Below are 26,142 nucleotides of genomic sequence, written 5' to 3'. Positions count from 1 at the left end.
ATGTGCTTTTACTGCTATGAGAAGTGAGAGTGTCTGCTGTGAAACAGTTGTTACTATGAACATTTTAAGATGCTTGCAGTTACCATTCACATCAAAGTAAAAGTACAGCTGCAGAGGGGGACATTTTGAACTAAACAGAGTTCAGCGTTGGACCATCTTTATCAAAGAGCCAAGCCGCCGATTAAGTAGCAACAAAGACAAATATTGAAACCGTAATGACATGAAATGCAAGAGAGACATTAACAGTTAGTCAATATTTTTGAACCATTTATTGAGCGGTTCTGATCAGAGTATAAATCACACTACCAAGTCTTATCTTAGGAAATAAAATGTATTTACAACAAAATTTTCACATACATTGGTTTCAAATAAAAACAGACAGTAAATGATATAAATAAGTTCTATGGAAAATAAAACTTGTCTTACAAAAAATATATGCAATTTCTGTATACATTTTCTCACATTGGTGCTAATAACATCTATACTGTACAGTTTTGGTACATACAGTATCATTTACAGCCCTGTGTGAGTCAAACAAACGTCCAGTCTGAAAACAACTACTTGCTCCGATTTTTTTGGAGTGTCAGAAACAACAAACCCCATCGACTAAAGCAACATGGCGAGGAGGATTTCAGCGGGAGCTCAGTGACTGGCTGAAATCTCCCAAACAGTGAACGTAGGTAATTCCTATAGCAGGGAGTAAGGATGGTTGTTTTCAGATTGGCTAGTCCAGTACCTAAAATAGGTGCTTTAAGAGCGAAGCTAAGTAGTGCACAGGCACTGACACATGGGTCACATAACATTTTATATAGAGCCTACATACATTCGCTAACAAACGTGAAGTGAGCTACTTAGCTTACATTCTTAGGCACTGATAAAATACTTGGAGAGTGCATCCTCTTTTCGCTTTGTTACTGGAGAAATGTGGCCGATGCTCCCGCTCATCTATTACAAATTAGAAATACCAGCTGATGTCTGAAGGAAGGATGCATTTTCAAATACTTTAACAAAGCCTCGGCGTAAGTTGAACAGTAAAAAAAGAAGACTAGACATCTAGACATTCATATTAAGAAGTCTTTCTGTGTTTGGGGCGTGTGTGTTTTCAGGGGCTGTTTTAACGAGTGCTGCTGCGGCCGAGTGTCCTGTAGGGGGGTGGCAGGCTTTCCCTGCACTGTGTCTTTTACTTTTGGTCCTTTAGAGGGCACAACTGTCCGACTGTCAGATGCAGGCTTAGAGGAAGAGCCTCGAGAGTCACTGTGATGGTGGGTCTTAGGCCTACTGTCCGTGAAAGAAAGAGCCAGAGTTTGGTGAGCCTCCATCGGCTTAAAGAGGTCAAAGGTGATGAGCGTCCGTGGTTGTTTGTGTTCTGGTGGTGCAGACTTCTTCCTCTCCTCTTTACTGATGACGTCTTTCTTTCCTTCTTTCTTTACCTGAATGTTTGCAGGTTTGGGAGTGCACATCTTCCCGTCCTCTCTCCCCGACTTTGACGGCGTACTCGCCTCCTTGCCCTCCCTGTGCCCGCTTTTCTCCTTCTTCCCGTGTGAGAACTTGTGTTTATGCTCCTCTCTGTCTGGCCGTACGTGAGGCGCTGCCTGTGTGCCTCCCCTGTCTTTATCGTGCTCCTTCTCTCTCTTGACGTGGGGTTGAGTCTTTGAGTCCCACTTCTCGTCTTTCTGTGCAGGCAGGGATGTTTGAGAGGCTTTAGTGCCCTCTCTCGTCCGCTCCTCGTCCTCTTTTTTCCTCATCTGTTGCAACGGCTGCGTCGCTGTACTCCCCTCTCTTCCTCCCTCGGCCTTAACTTTCTCCTGTTCTCTCGCCCTGTCCTTCTCTCGGTCCCTGTCTTTCCCCCTGTCCTTTTTATCCCGTTCCTTCTCTTTACTCCTATCCTTGTCCTTTTTCTCTTTAACTCTCTCCTTCTCATCTTTCTCTCTTTTACCTTTATCTTTGTCTTTTTTGATCTGTGGTGTGTTGTAAGTGCTCGTTATGCTATCTTTAGTTTTCTCTTTCAGACCTTGACCCGGTACCATCGTCTTCTGCTGCCTCTCCTCCTCCACATCATTCTCCTTCCTAATCTGCTGTAGTGACTTTAAGGATGTACTGTCCACTGCACTCTCCTCGTGTTCCTTCTGCAGTGTCCGGCCTGCGTCTGCATCTTCATCTCCCCCTCCCTTACCCTCCTCTCTCTCATCTTCCTCAGTTTTATGCTCCATTAGTGTGTGAGTGAGTACACCGTCATCTCTCTCCTTCTTCACAAAAGGCAGAGACTGTGTCGGTGACAACTCCTTCGTCTCAGCTCTGCTCTCCTGCTCTACCTCCTTGAAAATCCGCGTCGGAGTTTGTGAGGGCGGCCCCTCCTTTTCCTCGTTCTCCTCATCCTCCAGCTTCGTCACCGTCTGTACAGCAAGATCACACACCTTCCCCTCAACCTCCTCCTCCTCCTCCTCCTCGTCCTCCTCTTCTTTGATATGAAGTGATACGTCTCTAGATGCACACTTCTCCTCTTCCTTCACCTCCTCCTCCTCCTTCTCCTCGTGTTGGTGATACTGTCTGAGTCGGATATGCCAAGCGAGGCTGCAGACAGCAGACACGGTTTTGAACTGGTGGACAACTCCTCTGGGGATGAAGTAGATGTCATCGTGGTAGAGTTGGATCCGGGCGTATCGGATCCCCTCCCTCCTCAGCTGGTTCAGCTTGGCATCATCGATCCATTGTACGCACTGTGGAGGCAGTGAGAGGAACATGTGAGATTCAGTGGTCCTTCGGTGAAATGAACAAATATTTTTTTTCTTGTATGGTACAAAGACAAGAATTGATCATAATCACGTATTGTACAAAATAAAAGTGTATTATACTGATAATTCATTACAAAACTGACGATGTGGCATATTGGAAGTCAAACAAAAGGGTTGGGAAGAGGGCTTTGGGATTTTCTGCACGTAAAGCTGCATTACTTGACTTTTTTGGACACTTGGGGATAATGCAACAAAATGTTAACACAACTTTCAAATATCATCTGATAAAGTTTTTATGGAGAAAATAGTATCATCCTATTAACATATAAAGCATGATGAAATGGAGCAACATTCATTTGGAGGAAAATGTTCACTTATTTTATGACTTTTGACACATGTAAACAGCATTTTATGTCACTGTTGACAAACTTGTGAGAAAATTTCCCTCCGTTTTTGGAAATTAGTGCCAACTCCTGAGAAAAATGTCTACTATATATAACTGCCACACTATGTTCACTGGCTAGTCTGTTTGGCACTGGGTAGGTTTACAGTGGGTTTATCTAAGCTCTTTCATTGAAAGATATACGGCTAACCAAATGCTTAGAATCTTCTACCGCTCCCATGGTATCTGTGGTATCCGTATACTAAGGACGGAGGCGCTGCGTCAGCTTTATCAAAAGAGACAACAGCCTGAGAAAAGAGAAATGGAACTCCTCTGTGGCGTTTAAAACCTTCACAGTTAAAAAACCATCTAGCAAGCGTGCACAAATGCGGCCCTGCGAGCACGGGGTTGTGAAGGACTGACCCTGCATGCTCACGACTGCACTACAGTTGCTCGCTTGTCAGGTTTTCTATTGAGATTCGCTCTCATTAGACTCACCACTACAATAATAGTGAAGTTCCTATGTGAGTAATGACCTTATGTTTGATAGATATAGATATAAAATGTTAGTTAGTGCAGCTTCAGAGGATGTTTTTTTAATAAGTTTCATCTCAAAGGCACAAAAAAATCTATTTATTCCGCTGTATCCTACCAGGCACAATTAATAAGTCTGACCCACCTGAGACAGCGGAGGTTCATGAAGGTCCAGCTGCAACCTCATGACCACATCTGGGAAATCTCCGGCGTGGAAACACACGACATCTTTGGTGATCCGGGCAGGAGCGTAGCTGCTGTAAAGCAACAGACAAAGTCCTGTTTACTGATCTGAGTTCAAATCTGAAAGCAAAAACATCAGCAACTTCCAGGTAGCCATCTGGTGGTGATCTGAGATTTGTTATTTGAGATATGTGAAATGCAGTTGTGTGGATCGATACAGAAATATCAATACATCTGATCCCAACCGTCTCTGTTCTTAGGATCTATTTTCATATTAAAATATCGACATCTAGACTCAGTCATTTGGGGTAAATTTGTATTTTATCATCAACAGGGACACACAGGAAACAAGCTACACCCTCACCATCTAGTCTAAATATTACCCTGTTGACACCAACTACTTCTCCTTCTGCCTTCTATAATCATATGCAAACTACAGCTCTATAAGAGGCGTCACTGACAGAGAGTGGACATTGATAGTGGCTGACCACAGACGCTGTCACGTGGAGTTTTTTCCAGTTCTCAGTACAGCAGACAACTGTCGTCTGACCTTCTCATGTTTCTACTGTACTTTTATGTAATATGTTGTTTTGCTAGCTTTTTCTGATAAATCAAATCTACAGGTTGGTAAATTCTCAGATTTACTGGTAGATTTGGGGACATCTATGTTGTATTTTCCTTTAGTCAGAGGCCCAACAGGGAAATTAGGTATGCAGGGGTGTTTCACCTGGAAGTTTTGTAAACAAAGGTGTATATTTGTGTACTGGATGTAATGAGGTAAAAACATGTCACTGTCTACTCACTCCTCTCCGCAGCGCACAGCCTTCAGCACACCGACAGCAGCAGTAGTTTGTCTCTCAAACCCCTGACCGATGTGGTCGGCGTGGGCTCTCGTCCGGTCCTCGAACAGCATCTCCCTGGGCTCACTGGCTCTGGGTAGATACTGCAGGTTCTTTATCTCATTGGTGGACCTGAAATGCATTTATTCACAACATTTAGCACAAGTTGAAGACAAGCAGTGTTGAACTAAAAGCTGATAGTAATTTAGTGGTTTTGCTACAACAGCTTTACTTCAAACCTTTCTTGAAAATAAGGATGCTGGTGAGACGGTAACAGCTGTGCACTGGCAATTTACAGACTCAAAATGTCAACTCACCTTTTCCTTTTGAAGGGTGATTTTGGCATGTCTGCCATGGGGATCATCTGTTCTCCAGGTCTGACCCACATGATGGGGCCGTCGTCGCTCTCAGTGGGGCTCTGCAGCCGCAGACTGGAGAACGTTCCCCAGGGCAGAGTCCGCTGCATAAACAGGGTGAGAAAATTCAGAGTTACATAATGACTCATTACAGACATTCACACGTCCACTGGCTGTAGGAGTGTCTACATTCACAGATGTAATAAACACACTAACCTCCAGAAAGGGAGATTCCTCTAACATGTTGATGAACTCTGGGAAGTAGTCTCCAACCTCCTCATCAACGGCCCCGACCAGACTGACCTGCCGCATGGCCCCGGCACGGTAAGTTCCCTGGGAATATGTCCGCTTCACCTGCAAGAGGGGAACACGGAGAAAACAGATCAGACCCTCACCAGAGAAGCATCAAAATATCCTAAACCCGACATGTGATTTACTGCCAGTTTTAAACATCAAATGCACCTTTAATAGAAATCATGTTTGCCTTGAAATTGAGGCGAAAACTGTCGGCGTGACCTTTCAAATGCACCCGCCCTTTAATAAAGCACTCATTTGAGGAACATCAGCATCTGCTTGGTCATTAAAAGCATCTTAAATACAAAGATTTAGGTCTTTGGACAAGCTCCAAAACACCATACTCATCAACAGAGGCAAATGTCAACACAGGATAAATTAAAGGCTACGCTACTGTTAGTCAAAGGAAAAAAAGACCATGTTACACAGACATTAGTGCAAAAACCATCTGAGACTTTCAGGCACTGTTGATTATCAAATCTACAAATAGGAAGACAACAAATCATACTTCCGCTTCGCATGGGCCCCTCGTCAGACATTAAGACTCAACCGAGTGAACGTCAACATTAAAGTGTCCACTTCAGCAATGTGAATAGGATTTAATGAAGTAATAATAATGTCTCAGAACAACTCGTAAACCTTTATTATGTGTCAGTCTGGTGATTCAACTCTAATGATATTGAAGTTCTAGTTTGTGAGGTTATCTTACTGCACTGCAACATACTGAAATATGTAACAAACATACTGTGTGTATGGTGGGGGTCTACATAAGATGGATGAAAATATACATAAGTATATACAATAAATACAAATTGTACAATGTGATATATGCATATTACATTGATGTGATGATACATAATAATGATTTGTTTCCAGCTAATACCGACAATAGATAACTACCTGCTACTGATAAGATAACAGTTCACTTTTTTATATTTTCGCAGCACACCTGAGGGTAGGACAAACTAAGATGTAGGGACCAAGGATTGATGATGTCATATTTCATCGCTCTAGTTAGATTTGATGTGTTTAAAGACCTTTTCTCTCCTCTCTGAACCTTTGAGGAACATGTATTACAAATTACAATCGTGTTGTCTTCCTGTGAAACTGTAAAAAATCATCCACACTGGCAGCAACAGGTTCGACTGACATGTGAAGGAGGATAACAAGGGAACAAATGGAGCAGCTCACCTTATTTGTAATTTTGTGATTTGTCTGACTTAATTGCGCGTATAGCTGTTTGATAGAGTATTATACAGAGTGATTAGATAACACACTGCATGGCTTTGCTCAGGTGCAGCAGTTGACGTCATGAGCACAACAGGCTGCACATGCCGTCGTAGTTCTTATTTGTTTGTTCCTTGTTTATTGATGTAGAGAACAAACAGTTTCACAGATAGCCATTAATAGCTGTTTATATAAACTCCCAATATCTGGCTAATAAGTGTTCGGCCCGATTAGAAGTCTGTGACTTCTTGTTCTCACTGCTTTCACTAGACGTCTGTTCTATACTTGCACTTCCTTTTATTGTTATTCATTGCGCTGCTTTTCTGTATTTAATATTAATGACTGCTGTATATGAGCCAAATTGCACAGCAGGGACATTAAAGCTTTCCTCTGAACACTGCCAAACAGTAAAATATTGTACATGTAGAGTAAAGCAAGGTGCAAAGTACAAATGACGGTGCAACCCACGGATGCAAATGCACGTAGCGGGTACTATGTTAAGTCACTACGAACGACAATGTGCAGACGTGTGAGGCATATTAACTATGTTACAAATGTTATGAATTACAGGTTAGAAAATATATAGTTTGATCTGAAAACAAAGCGGAAGCCATTTTAAGGGTTGCATCACACTGGAAGGAGATGTGATGCCAACACTGAGAATAGGAGTTAATGTTTGCCTTGTTTCGACAATAGATACTGACACCAGATACTGACTGAATTGATATGGCCCCGTAAGTGTTTTTTTAACTACTGCATGTTGAAATAAAAAAAAGTTGCTCGTTAAAAATGTCCAAAGAGCCTTTTACTTTTTCGGATTGTTTTCTTTTACAGTAATTGTTGCTATATCCTCTCTCAAAGTGTGCTTGCGAACTGTTTAACAAGGAAAAACAAAAAAGTCAAAACACGCTGCAGCATCACAAGATGTCGAGCAGCTCTGGTTGGAAACAGTGATTGTCAAAGTGAGACCTAAAGCCCCCTGGGGTCTGTGACACACACAGCACACAGGAACAGAACTCTGTGTTAAAACTGTAGTATGAGTGAAAAATTTATATTTCAGACTACTGAGCAAAGCTTTACGATAAAATGCACGTTGTATCTGCTCCATGTAAAATCAATAGACACTCTGTCATCTGAACACTGCTGCTGCACCATCTCTGGCACTGAAAACACGATCCACACCATCAAGTTGAGTTAAGCCCAAACCTGGCTGAATTAGAAAAAAAATATGCTGACAGTTGCGTCGAGTTTGGTTTAATTGAGAATAGCAACAGGATGAAATGCACCATCTGCCCCGTGTTGGTAACAGAGGAAGTCCTGATGCCAGACGATCTGAAGCAATATCTGATTACAAAGCACTCGGAGTATCAGTACGATCAACAGAGAGTGAGAGAGAGACCCCATGGTAACATTTTCTTCCCAGCGAGGGGTCCCTGGGCTTGAATAATTTTTGGTTTTCCTGACCTAAATTGAGTCTCTCAGTTTCAAAAACGATGTTAGAAAAATTGATTGGAGTGTAGAGTAGAAATCGCTTCTGACTTCTATATAAATATAATGTATATAACTTACTGCGCTATGAGGTGGACAAGATTTCTATATCACATCCTTGTCTATGGAAGATATAAGTAAATACATAGTTAATAAATAAATATAAATGATAAATTGTGCCTCATTATAATGACGTGATGATAACTGATGTTAATGTATTTCTGTAGGGAACAGCTGTTTAAGTCAGACAGAGAAAAAATGTAAACATAAAACTGGATATTCTGATTGCTAATCTTGTGCTTTTTCATAAAAAATTATTTTATAAAGAATCAAAGACAAAAGATTAGATAATAATTCATCTCAGACTGGACAGTCTGCACTGGTGGTGTTCATACATTTTCTGATCCATGTTTAAAATCCTATTTAGATCTTGTCAAACTGTCACACTCTTTGAAGAAGAAGTCAAATAATTATTTTACACTTATTCAGAATTACAGATCACGATCAGAGACTCCAGTTAACACAACACCCTTAAGTTTATCACTCACAGTTGTTAAGGAATGGTGGTGAAGTAAAGAGATAACAACAACAATGAACCATTCATGAATGCAGAGATGTGGACTTCTGTTCATTTAATACATTTAGCACCTGTGAAGCTGATTTTACTCTCCAGCTAAATAAAACTATCAACACAAACAAAGGTCATCACAGACCAACCATTTCGACTATTTTGAAAGATATAACGACTGCGATATGATGCACGATTAGTAAGAACAATGAATTTGCATCACAATCTCTATTTTCACGGGGGAAAAAAATACTAAAATCCTGATGATGTGACATTTGCTGGAGTCTGAGCCAAACTAACATGTTTTCTGACAGTTGGAGAGCAAGATGTGTAGGTGAGGGAATCTCTGCTGCACTACTGGACTTCCTCATGATGCGGTTTTATCACATAATTTATCAAGACTGCAGCTTCTTGCTACACCTGCCGATACTGCAATCTCACTAATGTTTTCATCATCTGTGCAGCCCTAATGAAGACTTTGGTGCCGTCACCTTTACAAAGCACACAACAATTTCCTTGAACACAAAGACAATTAAACTTTCTTTGGATGCTGACATCAAAGCACAATTTAAAACAAAGGTGTCATTGCCGTCATCAAGCGCTCGAACAGACAGGCTTTTCAACAAACTATTATGTGAAGTGACAAACAACATGAAACACACCTGGAGGCCTTTCTGCTCCACAAGACAAACCCTGACACTAAAAACAGCGAACACAGGAGTAAAGATGGCTTGAGGCAGCGTGAAAAGCTCTACCTGTCAACAATTTGGACAAAGACTGATGCACAGAAAACTTTAAACCACAAAGAAATGGTTGATGTGTTGTTTCAGGTTTGGCAGGTGCGTGTGTGCAGCTTACACCTGCAGAATACGAACTGGCACTTCACAGTATCCATGTGGACAGTTCAGCATCCTCTTACACTCAGAGCCTTTTTACTGTTTGGCACAAAAGAGAAGGAAATAATACAAAGACAAACATCTTACCTGAGAGTGGAAGTTGACCATGGTTGTCGTCTCTATGTCCTTCTTCCCGAGCACCTCCATCTTCACTGGCGCATTGGGAAACTTGTAGGAGAAGTAGTCCAGGAAGTCTGGGAGGTAGGATGCTGCTCCATGGATGATCCCCATCACAAAACATGCAGCCTGGGCCTCATCCTCGCTGAACGACAGGGTCACAAACTCCTGGGCGAAACGCTGCATCTCAGCCGGGGACAGAGAGGAGAGCTGCTCACTGTAAGCGTGCGCCACGGACGCTCCTCCGTTGGCCTGCTGTTCGATGTGGATCAGGTGCCCAAACTCCAGGCCGGGCAGTCCCGGCGCTGGGGTGCAGTGGAGCGGGGAGCTGTAGCCAAGCCTGTCCCTGACCATGGAGGAGATGGAGGCAGAGGTAGCGGATGCTGGATCCTGGTGGTGTTGTTGTGGTGGTGGTGCTGTGTTGGAGTGGAGTAGATTGCTGTTGTTGATGCTGTTGTTGTTCCCATTAATTCGACTGAGGAACTCTGGCAGAGCCAGGGACACTCCTGAGCACACCGTCTGGCATGAGCGATGGTACATTTTGGGTCGGCTGTGCCTCTCCTTCACCCGCTCACCATCTTTGTGCTTCTTTTTCTTCTTCTTCTTGAGTTTCTTGAGCAGGAGGTCTTCCTCTGAACCAGCTTTGGGCTTCTCCGAAGACTCTGTGATGGAGGGAAAGACATTTTTATAGGGTGAGTACAATGTTCTGCTTCATTTGAGGCCTGTAACATAAACGTGAGATGGGAACATCAAGTAACACATTTATATACTCTGAAGTTTGACAACGTCAGTGCAAAAGTATTAGTGTTATTTATTTAACTAGGTAATGATAATAGTACATTATGTACAGTTAGTGTTTGTAATTTGCATCAAGATTACATGTATGACATTTTCCCTCTAAAAATTGTTAATTCAAATTTGAGATAAATTGTTTTGAATTTAGATGTTTTAATAATATTCAACTAATCTGCTCTGCTTTAACTTGATTTGTAATACTGCATAAGTGACTTTAGCAAAGTTATCTCAATATAGAAACCATAACACTTCATCCAGAAAAAACATATTTACGACAAAGTTCTCCCAAAAAATAATAATACAAAACAAACAAACACCACTTTTCATCCCAATCGATCAACGTTATATTTCATCCCTACCTTTCTGTGGTGAAATCACCTCCCCGTTTTCTCTTGCAATGTCATGTACAGGTGGCAATGTGTGATTTTTCCACTCTTTATTCTTCTCCTTTTTCTTCTCCCTGTCCTTCTCCTTCACACGGTGGTCTGAGAGGAGCAGGAGAGGAGACACAGTGAGGTGAACCGCAGCTACATCCACGCTGAGCAGCATTAACTGACGAACAAACATTTCCACGTGTATATATCACCATCTGGGCCTAATAAATACTCGGGCCTATGGTAGTGAAAATTATGTAATAATCCAATAAATCATTTTATTACAGTGTTGCCTCAGCTACAGTGTTTAATTTGCCCATAAAGTGTTTAAACAGAGCGCAGTAGTGAGCAGGCTGCCTGTGTTGTCCTACCTCTCTGTAGCATTTTCATGTCGCCGTTCTCGGTCTTTGTATGGCAGCTAGCTGGGCTCACTCTCTCCACACCAACGGCTGAGCTCCGCTGCGCTTCACTGCTTTTCTCCTTCTCCTTGTGGCGCTTCTCTTTAGCCTTTTTCACTTTGGGTGGCGAGGCGAGGAAGTTGCTGATTTTGAAGATTTTCCGAGCGGGAGTAGCTGGCACCGCGGCGGCGGTGGAGTGGCTCGCCTTGGCCGGGCCGAAACTCCATTTCGCTGGGCTCCCACAACTCTGCTTCCCGTTGTGTTTTTCCCCTGCGCACACCTCTCCGTTCAGTTTCCTGTGCTTCAGGCCCTTCTCCTCCACCCGGACCTTCTTAGGGGGTGGTGGGTAAATGTCGCTGGAAGACTGCGGTCGGCTCTCCGGTGGCCGTTTAGCTATCAAGGGTTTAGGGGAATTTGTTTTGCTGTTTGCTGCGAAATGCATGGAGTCCACGGCCTCGGCCATCTTGGAAGTTTCTATTTTTTACGGTCAGACGTAACTGGTGCGTGAGAGCCAGGCAGGGGGCGGGGCTTCGAGGGTTACGTAAGACGCACGTAGGAGGGAGGGCAGTAGACAGGATTGTTTACAGCCTGCAGGACGAGCAGCAGCACTGTACTGCTCACTGCGCAGGTGCACTGACTGCAACATCACCAGGAACACTAGAGTACAAATTATGAGATCAAAAGTCAACATTATTAAAATGATTATTTAACTCATAATATGACATTTTATCAATTGTAATTTGTATCTAATATTTATGATTTTTAGATTACAACTATGACTTTTTGTCTCGTAAATTCATCTTCTTTTCCCTTTTTCTTTGTATCTCGCTCATTTTTTGTCTCGTAATTGACTTTTAATCTCTTGATAATTTAGACGTTTAACTCATAATTTTAATGTAATAGCTCGTTATTATGAATATGTATTTCATAATTTTGACTTTTTAGATAGATAGATAGATAGAATTACTTTAATGATCCCAGACTGGGAAATTATTTGTCTTTTCGTCTGATAATTGACTTTTAATCTAATAATTATGACATTTTATTTCATAATTCTTACTTTTTGTCTCATGATTCTGACTTTTTATGTCAAAATTTACTTTAAACCTCATAATTATGACTTTACATGCCATTATTATGATTCACCATGCAAATATTATTTACACCATGCTTAGTTTTCATAATTTTTCTTTCTTTAAATGGTGGAAATGGGCTTCCAGGTGTTAGATTTTTGTGATAATGGTGTGACGGTTACACTGTTGCACTAAATAAATGTTGTTTAGTGCCATAAATAATACACAGAGGTCTCAATTTTTAAAAATGCATAATTTTCTTATAGGCTTTTTTAATGTCTGGGAAGTCCTCATGCATATAGTAGTGTTTAATTTTAAACCATTTTAAACTAGCTGATTTATTTATAATATGCACAGGATATATTCTAAGGATAATTTCTAAATGTGTCAACACATTACATATAATATAGATCATTATTGTCTAAATAGACTTCAATTCCAAGTGTACAGAATGATTCTGTATTCTTCAGTATTTCTTAAACCTGCCACTAGGTGGCAGTACAGTGATGGAAATACATCAAGTTGCCTTTTTGTCTGTCGAAATGATCACATCCACTGATCCTCACAGATGTTGGGAGGTGTCATTTGAAAATGTGCTTATCTCTGTTGCACAACAACACTTTGTTAGTCACTTCTTTTCGTGCTTCCAGGATCTAAGTACTATTATTGATTAAATGTCAACATTAAGTAATGAAATACATGCCTAAATGCTTTCTTTCATAACACACTTGTATTGGATGAAAGTTATCTTGTTATGACAGAAAACAGAAACTAATTCTCCAATGATGTGGTAAGTTACATTTCTCTTAACCGCTTCATCAAATGCTCCGCTCCTCTCGGTCCACATCCATTTATACGCTCCTCTGGTTCGTATCTGCAGCCACTAAAGTCGGAGTCTTAATCTGCCCGGGGAGATTGGAAAGTTAGTGTACACATTGTTCATCAGTGTTGACATTGGCTTACTCTAAAATGAGATTTGTTTATTCCTTTTGACCCGAATTGTTCATTTGGTGAATGTGACACTTAAACAGTTGCCATAGAGAAGAAGACTCAGTTTATTGCAGGTATTTTTAGTTCCAGTAACATGAGGCAATACACAGAGAATAATCCTTCACTGCACCTTCAGCAGTGGTGGAAAGTTTGTACCCAAGCATTTGAGGTATTTGTACTTCACACAATTCTGACATAAATGTGGCACTTTTTACTCCATTGTATTTATCTGACAGAAATAAAAAAGTAAAAACAAAAAAGGTTTTGCAAAATGTTATGCATTGTTCAAAATTAAAGGGGCACTATGTGGTTTGGAGAAGAAGTACAAACTCTGTTCATGATACACCAACACAAACTCAGAAATATTATTTGTTACCATAACTGAATGAACAAGCTGTTCTCAGTAGAAGGGAAGGTCCCCAGAACACTGTTTGAAGCTAAGTTGGCAGGGTCCGCCACATATAAACAAAGTAAAACAAAATAAAACTATAAAACTCTTTTAAGGTCAGTTTGTTTATTTAGTTGTGAAACCAAGAGAAACAAAACTACACGGTGCACATTAAAACTAACAGCAAATAAGACTATTCGAATTTGCTCCACCTTGATCGGCACATTAATGCATCATTAATGCATCTGGTAATATTACATTTAGGATCATAAAACTCAGGAGCTAACTACTCTGCATTCAGTTCTTTTATGTTCGTACAATTTGTGAGTAAAACTTATGTAGTTTTATGAGTAACATTTTCAGTGCAGGACTACACTTCAAGGAATCAAGTATTTTTACGGTCTTACTGTTACTTTTACTCAACCAAATTATCTAAATTCACTCGTCCAGCAATGAGCTTCAGTATTCTGGATAAGAAAGCAAGTCATCATTCTGACTCATACTGTCTGAAGTCTCCTCTAAATATTGATGTAGATTTGGTACAGAGAGGAGAAAAAGGTCAACAGACTTGTGTTTCTGTCATGCACTCAGACAAACCTTAATGTGCAATTACATCTTCTCCACCCACATGGTTTCTATGCACCACAGAGAGGAAATTAGAGTCATTACAGTTACATTTAAATATACCTTAAACATTTGAAATATTCTCTCTTGTGTTCCCAAAAAAAAATGTATTTCTCGTGCATATCAGGGTCTCAAGAATGTGCACTTTACCTTCCGAGTCCACTCCCGCTGGGCAGAAGGCGACAGCAGGAGGAGAGGAATTCTTAAATATAAATTTCAAACAATGTCTTAATAAAGTCCAGGCTTTTGGACCAGAAGCAAATTGACCAGACGTTATCTGGTGTTGGCCCGCTGTAGGAAATCCAGCCCAGATGTGAGGGACACTCGGTTGTTTCCTCTTCGAGAATCTCTATCAGTCAATTGACAGATGAAGAACCTCCTCACACATGGCAAAGGAATGTATCAGTTACTGCAGAATTAAGGACTTGGCAGTGACGGTTCATGTGAATATGAATATGGGTGCGTGTGTAGGCGTGATACTTTAAAACTGACACATACCGATCCACGGGATTAAAGCAGGTGTTGTATCATATAACTGTTCTGCTAAATGCACACATGTTTGCTTGTCCTCGTCGGTAGATTAATTCAGTCCAGGTAGGTTTATACCTTCAGGCAGGCAGGCTGAGTGTGGTATTACAAGAGGCTGGCGCTGCTATGTGACAGCCGTTGGGTTAACTCCAGTCAGCTGGAAATGGGACACTTATGCACATAACAGACATGACCGACGACACTGGCTCCTCTGCCCAAAGTGGAGGGAGATGAAGTGGTCTGCCAGGAAGCCCCGGCAGCAACGCTGGACTGATGGTCAGATGTTTGTTCAAGTCTGAGTGGAAAAAACCACAGTGTTTACACAATCCAGGACAGAGAGTGGGCCAAGCCAGCTCACTGGGGGAATTCAAAACACTGTATCCCGAGAGGGCACCCTGAGGAGAAAAAAACCTGCTGTCCATAAATGGGTAAAGCCAGGAGGAGTGAGGGTATTAATGGGAATAATAGAGATCCTGGCCGTGCTGTGGAGATCAGTCAGATTCACTTAAATTAACTCCTATTGAATGAATCTTGTTAACCTAAATGAACTTCAACAATTATTATTGTTCCTCGTGCAGCCGCATGCATCAGGTTGGTTTGTTGTGGATAAGCAGCGATTATGAGATTCATGCTTGGCTGTGCTGTAAAAGCTGTGACTGTGATAATAAATCGATACGGCCTAGTGTTCAGACAGAAGTCTCGAGAGAGTGTAAACATTTCTCTCACACTATTTCTCAGAGTAGGTGTCGAAGTGCTGAAGCAACTGTGAAAGGTGAAAGGACTCTTGGCTTTTATCCTGCCAACAGTTGTCAAATGTCAAATGAGCTCATAGCTGCAGGGGAGGACGGCTCCAACTTGAAATGTAAAGTCATACATTACCACCTTCATATATACAGATTAAAAGGCTTTGTTGAGACATGTTATAGCTTAACTCAACGGTTAAAAACTTTGACTGATTTTTTTTGTGCAAAGTATAGCATTTGAAGTCATCACACTCATCCAAGGTTAACCTCTGGGCCTGTGACGTTCTGCATCGAGCCATTTACTTCTTCCTCTACACGTTCTATATTTTTAACCTGGTGGTTCCCACACTCCTCTCGCTAAACAAATGGTTTCCTTTGTCATTATAAAAGGACAGCTGAGAAATCTCTCCAGCTTTGTGCAGTCAGAGCAAACGGCCAGCGTGAGAGAGACAGAACAAAAATGCACGAGGGTCACGTTTCATTGCAGTCGAAAAACAAGACAATTTCAGCGGACTAACAAGGATTGAAAATGGACAAATTTTCTGAAACATCAAACGCTTGCATTGCATGCTATCACTCATATCTCATCTCCTGTGGTTGGACTGACATTTACACCCGCGGGTCTGAGAAACTAAAGCCTCATTATCTAAACTCCCTGCCAAGCAGATGCCTCATTTAGTTCATGTGACTGTGTTTTCTCTCTTCCTTTTTTTCTGACTATACGTAGACACACAGGACCAAAATCGTACATGGACGGACAGTCTGCACACTATGAGCTTAGCTTCTCCACCCAGATGTTGGCTCACAAATTCTGAGCACTTGTTGAGGATTAGTACTGTCTGAATAAAGTCAATAGCACTTGATAAGTTTGAATCAAGTGGCCTTCTTGGATAAATCTAACATTCCTGACTGTCATTTCTCAGGAGCTAAATCCAACCAAACAGCTTATAGTGAAAGATACAGATAAATTATGTCCTTACAGATGTGAGTGACAAACGTTGGCTCTGGCCCATCAGCAAATAAAATGCTTGAAATGCATATTTTGACCTGTCGCATATGTCACTCATATGTTTGTAAAGAGGCTGACAGGAAGCGTGGGATGCATCTGCCAAAGCAACTGTGACACATATGTATATGCACGGCCGAGATACTACATCATGGAATGACAATGCATCACGAATGGTCTTCATTAAGTGATTACAATGAGGACACACTGGAATGTAATAATAGGATTACAATAAGACACACACTCTTGAAAGCTTTCACAGTTTGTCTTTCTTCCTTCTTCAGGATTGATTTTGAGCTGTTACAGCTAATTCTGTTTATGTTACAAAGTAGAAATATTTTAACATCTGCTCACGCTTCATGCTTATCATCCACGATCTCACAGAGACCATCTACTGGGAAGTACATCCACATAATCCTCCTCTCACCCTCACTGTTTTTCTTTCACCTGTTTTCCTCTCCGTGCTTCTCGCTCCTCATTTCTCTCACAGACTGACTTTCCACTGAGCAGCTCCATCAGTTCTCCCTCCCTTCCTCTTCTCCCTCCCACCTTACCTCCTCCTCTCACTGTGACTGTGCTTCTCAGACTGAGGTGGGTCTTTTTAACACTCTCTCCCGACTCTCCTTTTACTCTTTACTCGGGACGTGATGAGGTTAACAGCACTGTGCATCTGTGGGACCCTGCTGGCCTTCACGAGTCTGTCTTGGACCACGGTGGACTCTGATGAAGGCGACCTCCTGGAGTACGGTGGCTTTGGGCCCTGCGCCGCAACTCTGAGACCTGAGGGGCCGTGCAGACATGGGCAGGATGAGAGTACGTGCCCCTACCTATTCAGTATGCCGCCGATGACTGTCTATTTGCCAAAGCAGCTCAGTGAGCTGGAGAAGATCGTGGAGGATCTGCAGAAGCTAAAGGACAATGTGGATCAGCTGCGGAGGATGTGCGCAGACTGTACAGTAAGCCAAACTGAGAGAGAGTGTGGAAGGCAGAGAGAAAGAGAGCATGAAAAGCTGAATGAGAAAGGTACGGAAAGACACAAGGATGAGAGGAACTCACTGAACGAGAGAAATCCTGAGAGATTAAAAGAATTCAGACAGGAGTGTGGGACAGACAGGCTTAAACCAGGAAAGTCTATGAAAGGAGATGGTGACACTGACTCCGGAAAAAGAACAACTTTGGAAGAGAAAGGGAGAAAGAAGTGGGAAACAGAAAGAGAGAGCAATAAAGGGGTCGTAAAAGAAAATGAGGATGAAGAAACCCGAAAAGCAGTTGCAGAAAATGATGGAAATACTCAGGGAGAGGGGGCAAAAGGAAAGGATGAATTGGGTCAGGCAAAGGTGCCAACTGCTGGTGGAAATGAAAGAATAGTGGATATTGTCACAGAAAAGGTTGTTGAAAGAAATAACAAAGAGAGAGAGACAGACAGGAATAAAGAAAAGGGTGGAAGAGGGATTTCAAAGGGAGATCAAGAGGATATGTCGGAGAGCGGAAAAGAGAGGAGGATTACAACTAATATAAAAAATAAGGAGAAAAAAGAAGAAAGTGACCGTCACGTGTGGCGAGACAAAACAAAGGAAGCAGAGAGAAACACCCAAACTGAGGAAGACGGGGGCAGTGATGGAATAAAGATGTCTGTGGACCGTGGTGAGCATACAAATAAGGATCAGGAGCAGAACAGGGAGGAGAGGAAAAAGGAAATGGAATGGGGAATAATAGTGGATCGAAATAATGAGAAACCGAAACAGACTGAGAGCATTGGGCGTGCAGAAAAAGAGAAGACTATAAAAGAGGGGGAGGTGGAGGAGGAGGAGGAGAGGGAGATCAAAACAGAAGTAGGGAAAACAGTCCAGAGTGTACAGAGAGACAGTGATGGAGAATTATCATCCAGCAAGCCAATCGAGAGGACAGACTTTGTTTCAATCAGGCCAACCCCTCACTTTACTGTGACTGTAGCTCAAAGGCACGGCTTCAAGGACTCAAACGAAGCTGAAACCTTTACGTCATCTCTTCCATCTCCTCCTGGGTCCAGCTCAACTTCACGTTTGCTCACAGGTGTTGATCAAGAGATGACAATAACTGCTGACAGGCTACCAACTCAAAGCAAAGGCCTTGGAGCTGCTGGCATTTATGAGCACCCGCGCCCTGATGCAGAGGCCGGTGTTAGGACCACAACTAGGCCAACAATAACAGCCACAGTAGGCACACAAGGTGGCTCCATACAGCAGATAACTAGAGCCACTACTAGGGTCACTTCTACAACCAGCGCAAGACCTGGGGCAGGCCTCCAGGGGCGAGTTAGCTCAACTATGGCAACTGCATCCACCACGACTCCTCATCAGAATTTACACACAACTACATTCCCAGGAGTCGCAGGCCGCAGTCGTTGGACAGCCAAAAAGAACATCAGCTCAAACACTAAAACCAGAGTAAAACCTCTTCCAGGCCGTGGACCAAAGCCCGGTGAAAATCATAAACCAGCAATTAAGCCTGAATTAGACAGAAGGCTTAAAAAACCTAAGAATGACCGTAACCCTGATCAAGCTCCTTTGCTTGACAAAAAGACAACACATGACCAAAAGCAGAAGCCTTCTCACCAGAAACCTACAACGGACCAGAGACCTAAACCTGACAGAGGCCCAAAACGAGACCAAAGACCTTCGACTGGTAATTTACCAACTGATCAAGGTAGAAATAATATTCAAACACCTAATCTTGACCAAGAACATACAACTGATCAAAACCAGTTACCTGTTCAGAAGCCAAAATCTCATCAGAGACCTACATCACATCAGAGACCTGAAACTCTAAACAGAACTGGTTCTGACAAAGATCCTCAAACTGACCAAGACCCTGAAATACCAAGTAATAATCAAAACTCGAAAAAACCTCTTCATCCTCTTAAATCAGACAAGCTTGACCAGAAGCAAAAACCTCCCAAAAAGCCAAAAAGTGAAGAAAAATCTCAACTGGACCAAAAGTCAACAATAAACCATTATGTTCCATCTGTTCAAGAGCCTGAACCTGAAACTGAAACAGCTAGCCTCACGCCTAGACCTGGCCAAAATCCTGTAAGAGACCCTGATGAAAGTCCTTCACCTGAGCCTAAATCTGTCCAGCACTTATCACCTGGACAAAAGCTTAAACCTGAACGTACCCTGACGACACCCTCTGATCAAAAGCCTAAACCCAACCAAACGCCAAAAACTGAAGGAAAACAAAAACCTGATCAAAAGTCAACAATAAACCAATATGTTCCCACTTATCAAGAGCCTGATCCTGACAGAGGTGAAACAGCTAGCTTCAAGCCAAAACCAGACCAAAATCCTGTCACAGAATTTGAAGAAACATCTGAAATAAATCCAACGACGGAGTCTAAATCTGTCCAAGACTTATCACCTGGACAAAAGCTTAAACCTGATCGTACCTTGATCAAACCCTCTGATCAAAAGCCTAAACCCAACCAAACGCCAAAAACTGAAGGAAAACAAAAACCTGATCAAAAGTCAACAATAAACCAATATGTTCCCACTTATCAAGAGCCTGATCCTGACAGAGGTGAAACAGCTAGCTTCAAGCCAAAACCAGACCAAAATCCTGTCACAGAATTTGAAGAAACATCTGAAATAAATCCAACGACGGAGTCTAAATCTGTCCAAGACTTATCACCTGGACAAAAGCTTAAACCTGATCGTACCCTGATCAAACCCTCTGATCAAAAGCCTAAACCCAACCACAAGCCAAAGACTGAAGAAAAACAAAAGCCTGATCAAAGGACAACAATAGAACAGTATGACCCATCTGTTCAAGAGCTTGATCCTGAAAGAAGTGAAACAGTGAGCCTCACACCTAAACCTGACCAAAATCCTGGAACAGAACTGTTAGAAAACCCTGATGAAAGTCCTTCACCTGAGCCTAAATCTGTCCAAGACTCATCACCTGGACAAAAGCTGACACCTGATCATACCCTGATCAATCCCTCTAATCAAAAGCCTAAACCCAACCAAAATCATTTCATGGAATTCGAGGAAAACTCTGATATAAACCCTACAACGGAGCCTAACTCTGTCCAAGACTCATCATCTGGAAAAAAGCTTACACCTGATCATACCCTGATCAAACCCTCTGATCAATTACCCAAACCCAACCAAAATCCAAAAACTGAAGGAAAACAAAAACCTGATGAAAGGTCAACAATAAACCAATATGTCCCCTCTTATCAAGAACCTGATCCTGAAAGAACTGAAACAGCTAGCTTTACACCAAAACCCAAACAGAATCCTGGAACAGAATCATTTGAAAGTTTAGATACAAATCCTTCGCCTGAGCCTAAATCTGACCAAGCCTCGTCGCCAGGACAAAAGCTTACACCTGATCGTACCCAGATCAAACCCTCTGATCAAAAGCCTAAACCTCACATAAAGCCAAAAACTGAAGAAAAACAAAAACCTGATCAAAAGACAAAATTAAACCAATATGTCCCATCTGTTCAAGAGCCTGATCCTGAAAGAAGTGAAACAGTGAGCCTCAAACCTAAACCCAAACAAAATCCTGCAACTGCATTTGAGGGAAATTCTGATACAAATCCTACAACGGAGCCTAAATCTGTCCAAGACTCATCATCTGGAAAAAAGCTTACACCTGATCGTACCCTGATCAAACCCTCTGATCACTTACCAAAACCGAACCAAAATACAAAAACTGAAGGAAAACAAAAACCTGATGAAAGGTCAACAATAAACCAATATGTCCACACTTATCGAGAGCCTGAACCCGAAAGAGATGAAACAGCTAGTCTCACACCAAAACCCAAACAAAATCCAGGAACAGAATCATTAGAAAGTTCAGATACAAATCCTTCGCCTGAGCCTAAATCTGACCAAGACTCATCGCCAGGACAAAAGCTTACACCTGATCGTACCCAGATCAAACCCTCTGATCAAAAGCCTAAACCTCACATAAAGCCTAAAACTGAAGAAAAACAAAAGCCTGATCAAAGGTCAACAATAAAGGAAACTGTCCCATCTGTTCAACAGCCTGATCCTGAAAGAAGTGAAACAGCTAGCACCACACCAAAACCCAAACAAAATCCTGGAACAGAATTATTAGAAAGTTCAGATATATTGACGTCGCCTGAGCCTAACTCTGTCCGAGACTCATCAACCGGACAAAAGCGCCCACGTGATCGCACCAAGATCAAACCCTCAGATCAAAAGCCTAAACCCGACCAAAATCCAAAGACTGAAGAAAAACAAAAGCCTGATCAAAGGTCAACAATAAAGCAATATGTTCCATCTGTTCAAGAGCCTGATCCTGAAATAAGTGAAACAGTGAGCCTCAAGCCTAAACCTGACCAAAATCCTGCAACTGAATTTGAGGAAAATTCTGATATAAATCCTACGACAGAGCCTAAATCTGCCCAAGACTCATCAGCCCGACAAAAGCGCCCACGTGATCGTACCCAGATCAAACCCTCTGATCAAAAGCCTAAACCCGACCAAAATCCAAAGACTGAAGAAAAACAAAAGCCTGATCAAAGGACAACAATAAAACAGTATGACCCATCTGTTCAAGAGCCTGATCCTGAAATAAGTGAATCAGTGAGCCTCAAGCCTAAACCTGACCAAAATCCTGCAACTGAATTTGAGGAAAATTCTGATATAAATCCTACGACAGAGCCTAAATCTGCCCAAGACTCATCAGCCGGACAAAAGCGCCCACGTGATCGTACCCAGATCAAACCATCAGATCAAAAGCCTAAACCCGACCAAAATCCAAAGACTGAAGAAAAACAAAAGCCTGATCAAAGGACAACAATAAAACAGTATGACCCATCTGTTCAAGAGCCTGATCCTGAAAGAAGTGAAACAGCTAGTCTCAAGCCTAAACCAGACCAAAATCCTGGAAGAGAATTTGTTGAAAATTCTGATAGAAATGTTACGACTGAGCCTAATGCTGTCCGAGACTCATCACGGCGAGAAAAGCCTAAACCTGATCGTGCCTTGATCAAACCTAAACCTAGCCAGAAAACCCATAAAACACACCAAAAGCCTAAACCTGGGCAACTGCCTAAACTTAACCAAAAACATCCAGATCCTGCGAAAGGCCAGAAGACTAAGCCACATGTGAAGCCTAAACCTAATCAAAGACCACAAACCAATCAGGAATTTAAAACACCTCGGCCTGACGAAATGCCCGACCTTAACCCCAAATCTGTGCCTGACGAAATCCCTGGAGCAGAATCCAACAAAACATCCAAACCCAGACCACCAACCAAACCCAGAGTGAAGCCAGGAGCAACATCTTTTCAAAGGCCAAAACCATCAGTGCAACTAAAGCCAAGTCCGAAGACCAAAACAGATCTAGATCCTCCTCAAATCACCAGGACGACTACAGATAGCATCCAAAACACTCAAACTGACATGCCACCTGCATCTGGTCATAAAAAACAGACTGCTGACATGACTCATTCCCCAGGAGAGACAGATTTCAGTCCCAGCAGGATGAAAACTATCACTCTGGGTCCAAAAACCTCTAACAGCCTGGAGACTGGACCCTTCCATCGCCTTCACGCTCCCCCTGAAGGCTTCACGATGAGCCCAAACAGCAGGATTACGTCTGATCTGAGGCCACAAACAGTCGGTCAACCACCATCGATCCCAATGACAACAAGACCAAACAAATTCATGCACAGGATCCTCCCAAGTGTTATCCCTAGCACCAGTCCAGGATCCACAAAGCCAAATGAAGCATCTGATAGTGTCTCCAGGTTACAACCTAAGATACTTCACAATATGGAGGAAACAGCACCCAGACAAACTCCAGATCCAGACAAAACGTTGATTGCAGTCCCTTCACCCAGTGCTAAAACAACCTCCACAACCAGCCCAGACATCAGGTCAACCAACCCTGCCACCTCTGGCCCGGAGCCACTGGCACCTGAAGCTTCCACTCCCAGTGCACGCGAGCTGCGAGTGAAAATCAACCAGGTGGCAGCTTTCTTCAATAACAGCCTGAGTCCTAATGGAAGACTAACAGACGAGGGAGGCAGCAGGCCTGACAGGACAGACAGCAAACGTCCAACACTACCATCTAAAGGCAAGAGATGTTATTTTTAACTATTACAGCGCTTAATCCGGTATATATCTCTGTATACATGCTCATAACTAATGTAAGAAACTTTCTGCAGGGATTGCAGAGTTGTTGATAAAGCTTGCATGTAATGATATTGCCATGTACGGCAGCAACACAATGAAATGTGTCTGCACAAAGTGTCTGCACAAAGTGGTAAAAACAAATTAAATTCAAATAGGAAAGAGAGGAGACATGTGCAACAACCAGCCTCATAAAAAAGTATTGCCTCTTGTCGACATTACGTCACAATAATTAGGGAGAGAAAACTGTTAGGAACTGTTATGGATTAGTATTTCAGTGCTCATGATAATCAAAAAAGCCAAACTGGTATGACCTGGGCTGAAAGGATTTTAGGTAAAAGGATCATATGGTAAGCACTAATGATGCTCGTACGAAAAAAGAAAAAGTGAGAATATAAACATAAACAACCTGAGGCAATCCAGACACTCCAAGTATTAGAAATGCATCAGACAAGGAAGGAAATATTATTCTTATTAAAGTGGCTAAATCATTAACAAGGCCAACATGTTTGGACCACTGGGTCCTAATCAGGGCTTCATCCTGTTGTCTGAGATCATCGTCCTTCCACATGACATGGCTAATAAACAATAAAGGAGGAATTTGCACACGTGTGCAGATCGTGTGTCTGCATGAGTGTCGTGATCAGGGATAAAACCACTGACTGTGAGGAGACTTGCAGCTTTAAAACATGCCTCAGAGGAGAGAGGCTTACAGTGAGTGAATCATTTGGCATCAAATCAATCTAATGAATACTCCAGTTTAATACTTGAGTTCAGAATTCAACCAACAGGCAAAGGGTCAAGAGTACTTTCCCATTTGTTTATGAGTTCAAACTGTATATTTGTTTTTTAGTAGAGAAGTAGAAGACACAAAAACTCCTGCTAAAACTGTAATCATTTCATTAAAATCTGGCTTACTTTATCTCTCAAATCCAGTTTTGTTTTAAAGTACTACATGTGTATGTACTGTGGTGGACCACCTTGACAGACTTTAAAAGCATATAATCTTTTATGGTGGAAAAGTAGTTTTGCACTGACCTGTTGCCATCTGACCTCATTTCACGAGAGCATGCCAGCTGCAAGATGATAATTTCACCTGCAAGAGGAGTTAAAGCAGGTCACAAGCACAAATGTGTTAATAACTCTTTATAACTTATTCCTTATCTACAGGTACCTCGCTAAAGAGAGACTGCTCTGACTACCTGCTCAGGGGCGACACAAAGAGCGGGGTTTACCTGGTGACCCCTGACCTCCGCGGCAGGAGCTTCTCGGTCTTCTGTGACATGGAGCTGGACGGAGGAGGGTGGACGCTCCTGCAGCGCCGTCAGGACGGCAGCGTGAGCTTCAACCGCACCTGGGCAGAGTACCGATCCGGCTTCGGGGAGCTGAACGGAGGGGAGTTTTGGCTGGGAAACAACATGATCCACGTGCTGACCCGGGACAGGGACATGACGCTGCGGGTGGAGCTGGAGGACTCTGACGGGGTGATGGAGTATGCAGAGTATGAGCAGTTCAAGGTGGCGAGTGAACGGTGGCGCTACAGGCTGACGGTGGACGGGTACTCAGGTACAGCAGGTGATGCTCTGCGCTTCAGCAAAAGTTACGACCACAACAACAGGGCCTTCACCACCCCGGACAGAGACCACGACCGCTACCCGTCCGGGAACTGCGGGGCCTACTACAGCTCCGGATGGTGGTTCGATGCCTGCATGGCTGCAAACCTCAACGGGAGATACTATGTGGGGAAGTACAAGGGGGTCCGGGACGGGATCTTCTGGGGGACGTGGCGTAACATATCCACAGAGTATTATCCCACCAATGACAGACAGTCCTTTAAAACTGTCAGGATGATGATCAGACCAAAGGGCTTCAGACCGTGAGACTCTCTGCTGAGGCGTGTTGGAAAACATAAACTTAAACCATAAGCTCCTGAGATGCTCCGTACAGTTTAATGTTTTATCTACACACTTATTGTATTCGCTATTAACACAATGCTGCCGCCTTGTGGTGTTTGATTCTGCAATACTTTATCATGTGTTTACAGAAGACAGTGACAATAGCTGAGGATGTACATAGTTACAAAAGTTATAGTCCGAATTACATAGTATTGTGTTTATAACCTTTATATGTTATATGTTTTTTTGTTTTTGTTTTTATTTTGAGAGTGTATTTTGTTTATGACGAGAGAGAGAGAGCCTCTTGTAAAGGATTATTTCTCATTGGATCTGACGGGTATGCAGCAACAGAGACTGATATTTTTTTACTACAGTACTGGAAAGCCAGTTGATGGTTGATGAAAGCTGTTGGGATGTTTTGTAATTAAGTTTGATTTGTTAAGATAAATAAAATTGAAGGAAAATACGTTTTTTTCATGTTTGGTGCTCCTTCATTCTGTAAACAAAAATACAAAAATAACCAATAAATTCAATAACAAGAAGAGATCAATCCAGATTTTT

General features: G+C 42.3%; 3 protein-coding genes across 3 annotated transcripts in view; 1 reads left to right on the top strand and 2 right to left on the bottom strand.

Moving 5' to 3' along the window:
* Positions 1–246: 246 nt before the first annotated feature.
* Positions 247–11,673, bottom strand: LOC115586739 (lysine-specific demethylase RSBN1L-like). Its single transcript, XM_030426064.1, has 8 exons — positions 11,157–11,673; positions 10,771–10,896; positions 9,587–10,278; positions 5,243–5,380; positions 4,988–5,130; positions 4,635–4,802; positions 3,794–3,905; positions 247–2,717 (listed from the first exon to the last, which is right to left on the bottom strand). Exons 1-8 carry the CDS (start codon positions 11,644–11,646, stop codon positions 1,062–1,064), a joined length of 3,525 nt encoding a protein of 1,174 aa, XP_030281924.1. The 5' UTR covers positions 11,647–11,673; the 3' UTR covers positions 247–1,061.
* A 1,620-nt stretch (positions 11,674–13,293) lies between these two features.
* Positions 13,294–26,142, bottom strand: part of fbxl13 (F-box and leucine-rich repeat protein 13) — a 35,006-nt gene continuing 22,157 nt past the window's right edge. The window contains exons 23-24 of the transcript XR_003984909.1: positions 24,725–24,782; positions 13,294–15,181 (exon numbers count right to left, since the gene is read on the bottom strand). The gene's annotated coding sequence lies outside the window, so the exon portion shown is untranslated. The remainder of the gene's footprint in view (positions 15,182–24,724; positions 24,783–26,142) is intronic.
* On the top strand, positions 17,114–26,048 carry LOC115586736 (serine/arginine repetitive matrix protein 2-like). The gene is made up of 2 exons (XM_030426054.1): positions 17,114–23,630; positions 24,857–26,048. The coding sequence occupies exons 1-2, from the start codon at positions 17,183–17,185 to the stop codon at positions 25,564–25,566; spliced, it is 7,158 nt and encodes a 2,385-aa protein (XP_030281914.1). The 5' UTR covers positions 17,114–17,182; the 3' UTR covers positions 25,567–26,048.

The sequence above is a fragment of the Sparus aurata genome, chromosome 8, assembly GCF_900880675.1.
Source record: "Sparus aurata chromosome 8, fSpaAur1.1, whole genome shotgun sequence".
NCBI classification, from domain to species: Eukaryota; Metazoa; Chordata; class Actinopteri; order Spariformes; family Sparidae; genus Sparus; species Sparus aurata.
Note: the sequence above shows the minus strand (reverse complement) of the source record. Positions and strands in the feature narration are given on the sequence as shown.

Bases quoted from the DNA above. Each gene is read 5' to 3' on its own strand.
- LOC115586739 (XM_030426064.1), bottom strand. From the start codon at position 11,646: ATGGCCGAGGCCGTGGACTCCATGCATTTCGCAGCAAACAGCAAAACA. The intron at 4,803-4,987 runs GTGAGTTGACAT...AATGCATTTCAG, and splicing joins TCACCCTTCAAAAGGAAAAG to GTCCACCAATGAGATAAAGA. The intron at 3,906-4,634 runs GTGAGTAGACAG...GTTGCTTTACAG, and splicing joins GCTGTGCGCTGCGGAGAGGA to CAGCTACGCTCCTGCCCGGA.
- LOC115586736 (XM_030426054.1), top strand. From the start codon at position 17,183: ATGAGGTTAACAGCACTGTGCATCTGTGGGACCCTGCTGGCCTTCACG. The intron at 23,631-24,856 runs GCAAGAGATGTT...CCTTATCTACAG, and splicing joins TCCAACACTACCATCTAAAG to GTACCTCGCTAAAGAGAGAC.